At 35.7% G+C, this 11,187-nt stretch overlaps 2 protein-coding genes across 3 annotated transcripts; one reads left to right on the top strand and one right to left on the bottom strand.

Moving 5' to 3' along the window:
- The first annotated feature begins 1,854 nt into the window (after positions 1-1,854).
- LOC141846767 (uncharacterized) lies at positions 1,855-3,436 on the top strand. Of its 2 annotated transcripts, XM_074734810.1 has the most exons (4): positions 1,855-1,996; positions 2,095-2,216; positions 2,448-2,512; positions 3,224-3,436. In XM_074734810.1, the coding sequence occupies exons 1-3, from the start codon at positions 1,881-1,883 to the stop codon at positions 2,465-2,467; spliced, it is 258 nt and encodes an 85-aa protein (XP_074590911.1). In that variant the 5' UTR covers positions 1,855-1,880; the 3' UTR covers positions 2,468-2,512; positions 3,224-3,436. The 2 variants fall into 2 exon arrangements, with proteins under 2 accessions (XP_074590911.1, XP_074590912.1); XM_074734811.1 differs by lacking the exon at positions 2,448-2,512 and having other exon boundaries at positions 3,224-3,434.
- A 1,253-nt stretch (positions 3,437-4,689) lies between these two features.
- Positions 4,690-7,870, bottom strand: LOC141846557 (uncharacterized). The gene is made up of 6 exons (XM_074734594.1): positions 7,823-7,870; positions 6,010-6,104; positions 5,623-5,784; positions 5,433-5,531; positions 5,106-5,351; positions 4,690-5,001 (listed from the first exon to the last, which is right to left on the bottom strand). The coding sequence occupies exons 2-6, from the start codon at positions 6,070-6,072 to the stop codon at positions 4,690-4,692; spliced, it is 882 nt and encodes a 293-aa protein (XP_074590695.1). The 5' UTR covers positions 6,073-6,104; positions 7,823-7,870.
- Between the last annotated feature and the right edge of the window lie 3,317 nt (positions 7,871-11,187).

The raw sequence follows: 11,187 nt of genomic DNA, 5'->3' as shown, positions 1-11,187 counted from the left end.
TCAGAGTCGGTTAACAATCGTCAGTGCGCGCACCTTTTCTCATTTCTTTCTCAGTGACGCTTAAATTGATAACTATATATTCTGAATATACATAAATTATGTTTCAGATTTATCAAATACATATATAAACTAATTAAAGAAAAAAAATCATCTACCTCTAAAATTAAAATTAATTGAATTAAGTCCAAATATCTAAATTGCCAATTGAATTGATAATTATTGTCTAGCAACCTTTTTATGTGTTCTTTTCCTTTTTATTTAATTTCTTCGGTACAAATATTAATTGGAGTATTATGAGAAATCATCAAACTTTGGATCTATTTTTCTAATTAATTGTTTTTATAGAACAAATTGAACGTTCTCATTGAGATTCTTCCTTCAAAGTTGCATTGCACCTATATATTCATTCTTTGACTGTTCTGCAAAATATTAATGTTACAAACAACGGAATTATAATTATTAATGCTTTGGCAATATAATTATTAATATATAGTATTATTTTCATGTCGAGCACGTTTTTTTTTTATTTTAATTATTCTCAATGTGTGTTTTTATAGTGAAAAACTTTTTCAACATTGGAGGAAAGAATATCTTTAGTCATCATTAATAAGGGAACAGAATATCACCATCAGTTGATGAAATGATCTTGAATAATAAAACAAAGACGAAGACAAAGACAAAGTAAGTTTCCCTAACTCAGATGAACAAGTCGTTGAACAATATTTTTCTATTTTCTTTCTTCTTTAAAAAAAAAGATGGACAATGACTCGCCAACATAAATTCATGAATATAATTTATAAACCTTAATATATACAGCCTTATACTTTGGGAACGATTTTTTTAGTCTGTGAAAGGGAAATAGACTCTGAAAATGATTGAGAAGAATATATAGACGATCGAAACTAACACAAAGTGAGACGTCACTGGAAATTTTGTGAGGCCTTTTGCTATAATATAATTTAATCTCGTGTTAGCGAATTTAATCGCTTTGATGTAGTAGTGCAGTAATGACTGTTTGCTTGAAAATTGACCACAAATATGGATCAGGAACTATGAAATTAATTAATAGAATAGAAATTTGTGTGTATTTATACTGAGAATTCACCTGTGCTTTGGCGGCCTTCTCGCAATGGTGCGACTGTGCAGGGCCCTCTGGCAATTTCTACGTGAATTAAGCCCCTTCATTTTTAGTTATTTTTCTTTGCGGACAAAGCCTCTCCTAGCGACTTCATCAACGGCCTTCAGCTAGCATTGGCTCTGAACTAGCTAGTTCACTTGACCTCTAAATACGATTCATCAATTTGCATGCAAAAACAGATACTAATTCAGCATTTCAATGCATGGAATTTATAAATACGCTTCCGATTCTTCATGGAAAATGATATGGAACACGAAGAGAGGAATGGACCAGTTTACAACGTTTCCACAACAGTAACACTTTTCATGTAGTCGTTTGCTTTCGCCTGTGTTGTCGAAGTGAACAAAAATATTATAAAAAATATTAAGGGTTTTTTAATAAACTAGAAATCCTGTTCATTCATTCTAGAAAATCCCATTCACACCATGTTTATACGGCTACTAGCTCGCTCGCCGAGAAATTCTCCAAGGCTATGCTTGCATTATGAATTATGGTGATCGCCGCCGGCCGCCGGCTGCTCAAATCCAAAAATGGTAGCGGAGATGTGATCGGTAACTGTGTAGTTAGCCTTTTCAATGGTGTTTGTTTTCAGGTTTTTTTTTCCTAAAAAAAAAGTAATAGGATAACGTTTCGTTGACGCTGCGATTAATCTACGGCCGTTGATTTGGTAGGCATGTAAATCCACTCAGGTTAGGGTTTAAGAGCGCGTATACATCGTCCCTGCTCCTTCCGAGAAACAGCCATGGCGTCACTTTTCAGGTCCGCCGCCATGGCCACCGCGAGATCCGTCGCGGGGCGCACCAAGTCTCTGCTCCCCAAATCTGCACCGTCTCGGAGAGCTTCCTCAACTCTGACGAGGTGAAGGGACTCCCCTCCACTGTCCTCGTTTTAAAATTTGATTCTTTTTCGTAGCTTTTGTTCTATTAGCCTGATTACTTCCGATTTGAGCTTGTTAGATACATGGCGCCGGCATTGGGAAGCGTCGAATCGTTGATGCCGCTTCACAGCGCCATCGCATCGGCCCGTCTCAAGTCTTTCATCGCGGTTGATTCTTCCTGCTGGAGTTGGCTCTCCCAAGGTATCAGCCACGAACTTCCTTAAGATTGTGCCGTTTTTTACTGGAGTCATCAAATCTTCGTTTCTCGTCCTGCACATAAGCATTTGCACTTGTCATTTAATTTAGTCTTTCCTGTAAAAATTCGACACCTTTTCCAATGCCTTACATAAGGTTTTAGCATCCAAAGAGTAGTCATCGTCTTGATTTTTATTGCAAAGTTGGAACTTTTGTCTTTGATAATTTTGATGATAGGTTTAAACAAGCGCATCTGACCATGGCTTTGAAGAGTGCAACGAAGAATGGGAGGAACATTGCATGTGAGGAATTTTAAACCATGATTTTTGTGGAATTAACCATACATTCTTTTTCTTGTTTTTTTATTGTGCTACGTAGGATTTATGGAATGGAATTGACATGGAATCAGGGATCCTAAGGAATGGGGTTCACAAGGAAAAGAATAGCAATGTGTAATCCATAGTCTGATTCATGGATGAAATAGATGGATCGTTTTCATCCCTGTATTTGGTCATTGGAGTGCTATTAGTAATATACAAGAATGAATTTTCACAATGATAAACATCCCTCGGGTAATATACAAGGCTTTGTCTAGTCCATCTGGTTCAGTCTGTCTTGCTGGCTGACTGCCTAAGTCTGCCTTGCCTATCCAAAATATGTATTTCTTGGAGACTTGGATAGAGCAGCAATAGATGCTCTATGGAAAATGAAAGAGAGGAGTAATATCTGTTTTTTTCAAATACATTAAGAGATAACCAAGTATGTCATTTTTGTAACCGCACATAACAATAATTATTCCATAGCAATTCATCAGAAATAGAATAGTCATTTTGATGAACCAAATGCACGATAAGAGTAGACAAAAGGATCAAAATTATAGGTTTCTGTTTTTTCGTTGCCTGAAACTGTGTGGTCAAATAGAAGTAAGCTTATTTCCAGTTTCTACAGTTATTTCAGAATTGTAGTGGGTCTATGATTTCTGTCCTAATCTTTTGTTGTTCTTTTTGGCACAGGACGTGCTTTGCCTTTGTGACCCAGATGTGCTGGCTTGATGCTATCTTTGTATTAGATTATCAAAGCCTCTCTGCTAATTTGATGATAATAAAAAATGTATCATTGCATCTTTTCATCTCGTCCTCTGATGGATTTTATTTAAAGATATAGCATTTTAAATTTTTGGTACGGTATATGCTTCTGATAGCAATCCATTTGTGTTTTATTCTTTACATAAGAAATTTGTCACCATCAATTATTGCGTCTACACCATTTCGTTTCAGGTGTTTTCTTTCATTAGGTTTTATGTTATTTATTTAACCGAACGTACTTGTTTTGAGGATCATGTCGTAATATTCATATTGCTGATTAACTAAAAGAAATTTAGATGAATTTGTTCAATCTAATTTGGAGCTCAGTAGCCCACCAGAGTTTGTGTTATATTTGCTATGTATTTATTCATGGTCATGCAACTAGAATGATGAGCATTATGATCGTATAAACATCATACTACTCGTTACCAGACATCGAGAACATTCAAGTTCATATGTTTTTTATGACTCCCAAAAAGGTGCTCTGCCCAAATTATCTTCTCTAGGGGTTCATTCAATTTATCTAAGTTGCAGGAATCTCAAACACGAACACATATTCAATTATTCGATGTTACTCGGATTGAAGTTTCCGACAGGTTAAATAAAGAGAAAGTACTAGCGTTCATTATGCAACTCATGGAAGTGTTCTTGACATGAGTTCCGTTACAATATATATGGTGTCAGTCTGTCTACGTGCGTAGAACTATCGATCGGAGCCTTTGGTTTTCTGCACTTTGTTCGCAACATATTTGCATTATGCTGAATTTCCGTATGTCCTCTTTTTTAATAGCTTGTGAATTTGCACCCCTTTATTCTTTATTATGAAAGTTTGATGTTTCAGGCAATGTTCGCGGAGCCTCTGCCTGCTAAATATAATAAACTTTTTACCCACGGAGGCACCTGAATTCCTTTTCACCTCTCCTTCCTAATTTAGTTGTCTTAAATTCAAGTCGATATCCTTCCTAATTAATTTTAATATTTTTATATAACATAATTTATTTTTAAAAAAGTTTAATTAATTTTAGATCAAAACGTAATATGTTTTCTTTAATTAAATTGTTACTCCTAGTGTTAAGCAATTTGCTATAAATTTTTTTTTCATTTTTATTGATTTAGCCACAACTACTCGAATTCAACATAGTGTCAAATTAAAATTGCTGCCAATATGGCAACTGATTTTTTATTTGGTCCATTCAATCAAACAATCAATAAAAGCAAATAACATTAAGAGGAGCAACCGCAACAATGCCGAAGTCTAATTTCACAAATGTTGGTTCATAAAAGCAACCAAAGTAACAATTCCGAAGTCTAATTTCACAAATGATAGTTCATAAGCCAACAAGCTTCACAGGATTATTTGAAACAGAAACTGTTTAAAAGGAATGCGTTCCATCTCAACTTGCATGTGCTGTGAAATGCCCAGGCTCCGGTGCAACCTCGGACGCTGAATTCCCATGAATTGGATGATGGCCGGGCAAACTCGTCTTCTCATCTAACCCCCAAAGAGCGGCCATCTTAATATCATCTTCTGCCATCAGCTTAGTGAACTCCTCGTGGTTATATTGCGCTTTGTTCTTCCCCCCAAATTCCTCAGGTAGCATCTCGAGATCAAAGTTCTTCGCCATCAGTGTCACGCTCTCCTCATTCTTAGGGTACACAAACTTCACCTTCTGAAATGTTTTCGGATCCAAGAAGTATTTGATTATCTGTTCATGCAAAGCTAGTAAGCTTTAGATAATGGCTCAAGCATCGAGACTATAGATTGCACTGTTCGTTATAGAACATAGTTTTTGGAAAAGGAGGCTGAGACCTTCCAAAACGATTCAAAAATTCTTGGAGGGTTGTATAGGAATGCAACTGCAAGCCTCTCAGGATAGTGACTCTGCAAAACGTGGGCAGTTTCTCGAGCGGTCTTGATTGGGACGGAATTGGCCAGTGACCATCCTGTAAAGTCTATAAGCCATATCATTTGCTCTTGGCCATCAGGTAAGTTGATGATTGCATTCTCTAGGAGATACACTAAATGTCTGAGTTGATCCTCATGCGATGATGTGTTCTGCAACATTTGCAAAATTATATCTACATTTATGACTCTAGTTTTCTTTTTCAGAGAAATCAATATATTCATCAAAGACACCTGCTTTGCTGGTCTCATCACAATAACAGTTCTCCCTTCTCGGTCACGGAAATCTGCTCTGTAGGCTTTCCCGGTTTCACCTTCAGTGGCAACTTGGTGCTGCAATAATCGATGAAAATGTAGAGTGACAAACCCATATTTTTGGAAGTATCCTAAGCTGCTAGCGATGGATCAACTCAATTGAGCTCACCCAACGAATTTCCTCAGGTTTGAAAGTCGCTCTCCACTTAAGTGTCTCTTGTAACATTTTCTCTGACTTATCGACATTCCAGTTCCGAGCTTCCAAGTATCTCCTCAGACATGCGTTGTTGCAGAACAATGAGGGTCCGGTGACTGCTCTCAGATCTTTAACCTGTTTGTTGAACCGATCTGATGGTCAGCATGGCATACTGGAATTTTTATAATGTTTTCTTCACAATATTATGCCAATAAAATGACAAGTAAAGCAAAACGAATCTTTGTACCTCTAGGCAATTCTTGTGCTAGATCTAGTCCTAACTGAATCATCATTCCTTAATACTAATAGATGGATCATAGACAAAACCACATAGATTCGACTGACAAGACAATAGGTTACCTTCTGTTCTTGTACAGCCTGAAGATCCTGTTGCTCTTGAGAATTTTGCTTCCTTCTGAACATGATTGTGACTTGGTCCAAATTGAGGTCCACCACTGTTCACAACACCCTTGTCAATAGAACTGTATGGAATAGAAGCATACGTTCGTTGTACTAAAAGAAAAAAAAATAACAATATGAACCAAGAAAGGAAGTTTATCTGTAAAGGATCTTACTATTTGGGGATAAGACAATGTTGCTATTGAACACAACAATTTTTATAATAGTTGTCAGTTAATCGGTCGCATCATCATCACCAAAGTGCTTATCTTAGCTACTTGGAGTTAGTTGAATCTTATTTATCCATTTCACCATCATCAGCAAATGTTTTTCTCTTTAACTATTTGGCACCATTACATTACATCTCAGCTGAATGAATTTTATTTCTGTATTAAATCATCATCCACTGTTTGTCTCAACTATTTAAACTAAATGAATCTTATTTTTCCATTAACCATCTATACAACAACTAATTTCTACAATGTGGACAAGGTACAAATTAACCGGAAAATTTTAGTAAGGGTAGAAGCAGTGTTCTACCCTTGAGATGAAATTTTAGGGGAAACCTCCTTATCGACGTTACACACTGCTCAAGGGTGGATGGATTTGGGAGTGAAAGATAAATTGAAAACAGAATCCAACTAAAGAAGGAAAAATATTTGAAGACAAATTTAAACAGAATTCCTTCGTAACTCAAAGAAAAGCTAATTAATATTTATTTATGCTATTTTAAATCTAAGACAACTCAAAGGATAGTTCCTTTTATCGTTTTTCCCTCGCTCTTTTCCCATCTTTTCTTTCTCTAGAGAAGTCAAAGTATAATTCTGCTCTCTCTTATATTTATTTACATATAAATAGATATAGATAAATGATGGAGACAAGGTCTATATCACACTTGCCTATTTCACACTTGATTGGAATCAAAACATTGAGAATTCCTACAAGCATTAGTAATACAATATTTTCTACTTTGAATTTTTTTTTACTATAAATATTTTTAACAGTAATTTTTTCTTACTTTTAACATTAATTTTCCCTGCATTTTGATGGTCAAACATCCTTTCTATAAAAAATGTTTTATTATTTAAAAGTGTCAAAAAGTTTTTGATAATTATGTAAATAGGTAGATATATATATTTCAAATTCTATTTACAGGAAAACAAAATCTGAAAATTAAAAATCTTCAAGAGCCAAAACAATTCAATCCATCCTGTGATCCCTTCTTCCCCAGAGGATTCATTAGTTCAGTGAATAGTAATACAAGATCCATTCTTCTCTACGGTCATCATTCACTCTGGATTTCATGATGGACCAAGAAATGAGGTCCAATCATCATATAAGTACCACCCGAAGTTGTCAAATCCAAACACAAGCTCGATTGCAAACCTAATCGAATCAGCTGTCATTGCATGCATGCCCATAAAAGTTTTTGATGTGGATCTATAAAAGCATGTACAGTACTAGTTTATAAGAAATTAGATGATGATGAGCCTCACAACCAAGAAAGAATATTTTGGTCATAACAATTCTTCACTTCATGAGAAAGGGCAGTCAGAAGAAGCGAATGGGTTCAGAAGATCCAAATCCTACATCATCGTAAACCGAGATCAAACAACAGTATCACACAACAATCGAACAGTGGAAAAGCAAAGAAAAGGTGAACATTCTCAGTCAAGAAGAACTCAAAGACGAAAACTTTCTACAAAAAGGTTCCAGTTTGTAGACCGAGAAATCGGAACTAGGGATGGTTGAGAAGAGAGAAGTGGCGGCGTACCTGTAGGACAAAGCGAGATATATATGGAGAGATATGCGAAGTGGGTTCTCTTGGAGAAGCTCGGCGTCGGCGGTGCGCCACTCCACGCCCGTCTTCTCCTCCGTCTTCAAAACGAGAGCTCGCGCGGAGACCAAAAGAAGCAAGTGACCTGTGTAATTTCGTTCCGCATAAGGAATGGAAGGCTGGAGGATGTTAACTTGGGTTTGTCTACTAGTGAAAAGAATCCCAAGCGCTTGTTTTATCTTGTTTAATGTTTTGTTATGTTAAAAGAAAATATTGATTTTTTATAAATAAATTACTGGACTTTTTAAAAATTAATTACACGTCCTCCTTTAACAATCCCGCTATTGGTAATTTGTTTACACGTCCTTTAACACTCCCACTATTGGTTTTTTATGTTTCTTTTTTAAGGCTAAAAGTTTAAGTTTATAAAGAATTAAAAGTGTGAGAGACCCATTAACAAATATGTTTGGTGGGAAGGAACAAATTTTTAATTTTAATTTAAAAAGTATTGTAATAAATCTTTTATTTTAATTTTGAAGGAAAGTCGCTTAAAAAGAAATTAAAAGAGCTGAGTAAGTAAAGCTTGATGGCCGTGATTGGATTAAAGGGGAAGAAGAGCATGATATTTTCCTATTTACTAGAGACGGTGAAGAAATTCAATATTAAAATATTTTCATTATAGATTTTATCTTTTATTTTTATTATTTTTGAAAAATATATATATATATAAAGATCAATATGTTGTTTTTTTAAAAACTATTCTCACTGATGTCATTTCAAATAAACTCTGATGGGTAAGTCTCTATAAGTTGGGCCACCATTATATTTCTATCATACATTTAGTTTCAAATAATCCATCAATATCCTGTTAGATTTCGATCCCCAATGAACCATTCCGGACCCGGTCCACAAACAAGCTCCCGGCCATCGCCGACGCCGCAACGGCTTCACGTGTTTCCCTCCTCCACCTCCTCCAACTGAAGCCTCTTCCGCATTCAACATCCCTCTCCAACTTATCCTTCAGCCGAGTGGTCTCCCCCTGCTCGGTGGTTGCTCCTTCTCTCAATCCGCCCCTCAATCCATCGCGGCGCCCAATCTGGACTTGACTCCCTCCGGCCGTTACCGTGCCGCTCCTAACGTCGTTGACATACTCCAGGAGCGGGGCCTCGTCGAGTTCATCACCAATGAGAGTCTCAGATCCGCGTGTTCCAACGCCGCGGCCAATCCGCTCAAGGTGTACTGTGGCTTCGATCCAACTGCGGAAAGTTTGCACCTTGGCAACCTCCTCGGAATCATTGTCCTTTTCCTGGTTCCAGCGCTGCGGCCACAAGGCTGTTGCCCTGATCGGCGGTGCCACCAGCCGCGTTGGAGATCCGTCCGGAAAAAGCTTAGAGCAGCCGAAGCTTGACCTAGACACCATGGAGAAGAATAGTGCCGGTATCATGGATTTGATGTCTAAAATTTTGGGAAGAAAGGTAGAGAACGAGGAAAACACCGGAGTGCAGAAAGATGCTGACTTGGAAGGAAAGCGTCACAAAGGTTCGATCTTTAATGGCTCTTTTGTGATTATGAACAATTACGACTGGTGGAAGGACATCAAGTTGTTATGTTTTAGGGTTGGGGTGATGATGGACAAGGAACTTTCATACAATATTTTAAGAAAGTCAACATTTTATATTTATTATATTTATTTTAAAAATTTATGTAAATTTAAATAAATATAATAATATCCTAGAGTGGTAAGTTTGATTTTATAACATATTAATTATTTGAATTGATTGTGAAAGACTATAGAGAACATTACTCTTAATTATTCCTAATCAAGTATTAATAGACAAGAACAATATGAGACTAATTGTAGGTTAATTGATGATTTAATCTTTGGATATGAGATATCAAGTTAATACATGTATATATATTAGAGAATATATATTGGATTGACCCTCCATAAAATATTTTATAGGATTGTAATATGAGTGTCATAAGCATTCTCATAATCACTATTTAGTAGAAAAAGTTTTTTGATATGAAATCATTACGATTCCCTATATAACGAGTTGTGTAGTTTAGTATCGACAAACGTCACATGTAACAAGGTCGATTATAAAGTCATTCATTGGGTATGAAATAAGTTGTGTAGAGAGATGTGAGTAATGTAGATGAAATTTGTTCTTTTATAACGGAAGTGATGTATGCGGCCACTTGATTAAGTAGTACTACTAAAATGTATAGTTATGTTCAAGTAAGTCAATATGAAATATTAAACTTATTTGGTTAAGTAAGTCTACATAGAAATCAAGAAACACATAGATTGATGAGAGGATGACGCTATCTATGTCTCGTAAATCAAACTAGATGTTATGGACAAAAAGCCAAAGTTATACAATAAAATAGTCACAGACAAGTTATGTCAAATCTACGATTTTCTCATCATTTAGGTAGTCATGATGTGTTGCTAGATGTCACTCATTGCTTGTGTCTTTAAAATGAGATTTTAGAGTTATTGTCGACATTATGAGAACTATTGAGTCATATACAAAGAGTGCATCTATTTTGGAGTTTGATGGTCCTTCATTTGAAGGGAGGATTGTTGAAATTACAATCGAAGTCTCATATTAGAAATTTGAAGTTTGATTTCATTTTAGTATGACTAAAATAAACTGGGCTTTAATTTAAGTCTGAAATTGAATTAATAGGTTAATCTAATTGGATCTTAAATATATTGGATTAATGGGTTAATCTAATATAAGTTTGAGTTTTTCAAATAAGCCCAAACCAAATAAAGATTACGATTTTATATTCACGTTCGTATTTTTGTTTGCATATTAGATATGCATGAAAATAAAATAAAAGGAAAATGTCCTATTAGATGAGACAACAGTTTTCGAACACGATCTTATCTAATAAGATCATGTCAACCCTAAAAGTTAGGGTTGTGTTTCCTTTTTATATAGTAGCTAGCACTATGACATGTGTTACAGAAGACTCCAATTGTGCTCGTGAGACAAGTGATAATTGTGCTCGTGTGGATATCTTAGAAGCGCGAACATACTGATTGCGCTTAGATCGGCTTGATTCTCCAAATTCACAATGGTTCTGCATATTTAGAGATAACTTTTTATACAAACGACTAATTAGAATTCGCATGCATCTCTATGAGTTTTTATGTTTAATTTCTCAATAGAGTCCAACACATAGTCGATGGTAAATTGCTCTTATTATCTGCTGGAAGGAAGAATAAGATGGTTGTGAGAATATCCTGATACTTTTCTTTCAATAACTCTTGCAATAGTTAAGTTGCTAAAATTTACTCGATGGAAATAAAATGTTCATCTTTTTAGCTTTACATGATTTGTCTATCA

This window comes from Curcuma longa, chromosome 15 (genome assembly GCF_044706935.1).
Source record: "Curcuma longa cultivar G26 ecotype Majalengka, Jawa Barat chromosome 15, ITB_CL_G26_1.1, whole genome shotgun sequence".
In the NCBI taxonomy this organism is placed as follows: Eukaryota; Viridiplantae; Streptophyta; class Magnoliopsida; order Zingiberales; family Zingiberaceae; genus Curcuma; species Curcuma longa.
This window is presented reverse-complemented; position numbering and strand designations above follow the sequence as displayed.

Excerpts from the sequence above, each read along its gene's own strand:
- LOC141846767 (XM_074734810.1), top strand. The coding sequence starts at position 1,881 with ATGGCGTCACTTTTCAGGTCCGCCGCCATGGCCACCGCGAGATCCGTC. Across the intron at positions 1,997-2,094 it reads GCTTCCTCAACTCTGACGAG|ATACATGGCGCCGGCATTGG; the intron begins GTGAAGGGACTC and ends TGAGCTTGTTAG. Across the intron at positions 2,217-2,447 it reads CTGGAGTTGGCTCTCCCAAG|GTTTAAACAAGCGCATCTGA; the intron begins GTATCAGCCACG and ends TTTTGATGATAG.
- LOC141846557 (XM_074734594.1), bottom strand. The coding sequence starts at position 6,072 with ATGTTCAGAAGGAAGCAAAATTCTCAAGAGCAACAGGATCTTCAGGCT. Across the intron at positions 5,532-5,622 it reads AACCTGAGGAAATTCGTTGG|CACCAAGTTGCCACTGAAGG; the intron begins GTGAGCTCAATT and ends CGATTATTGCAG. Across the intron at positions 5,002-5,105 it reads TTTTTGAATCGTTTTGGAAG|ATAATCAAATACTTCTTGGA; the intron begins GTCTCAGCCTCC and ends TTGCATGAACAG.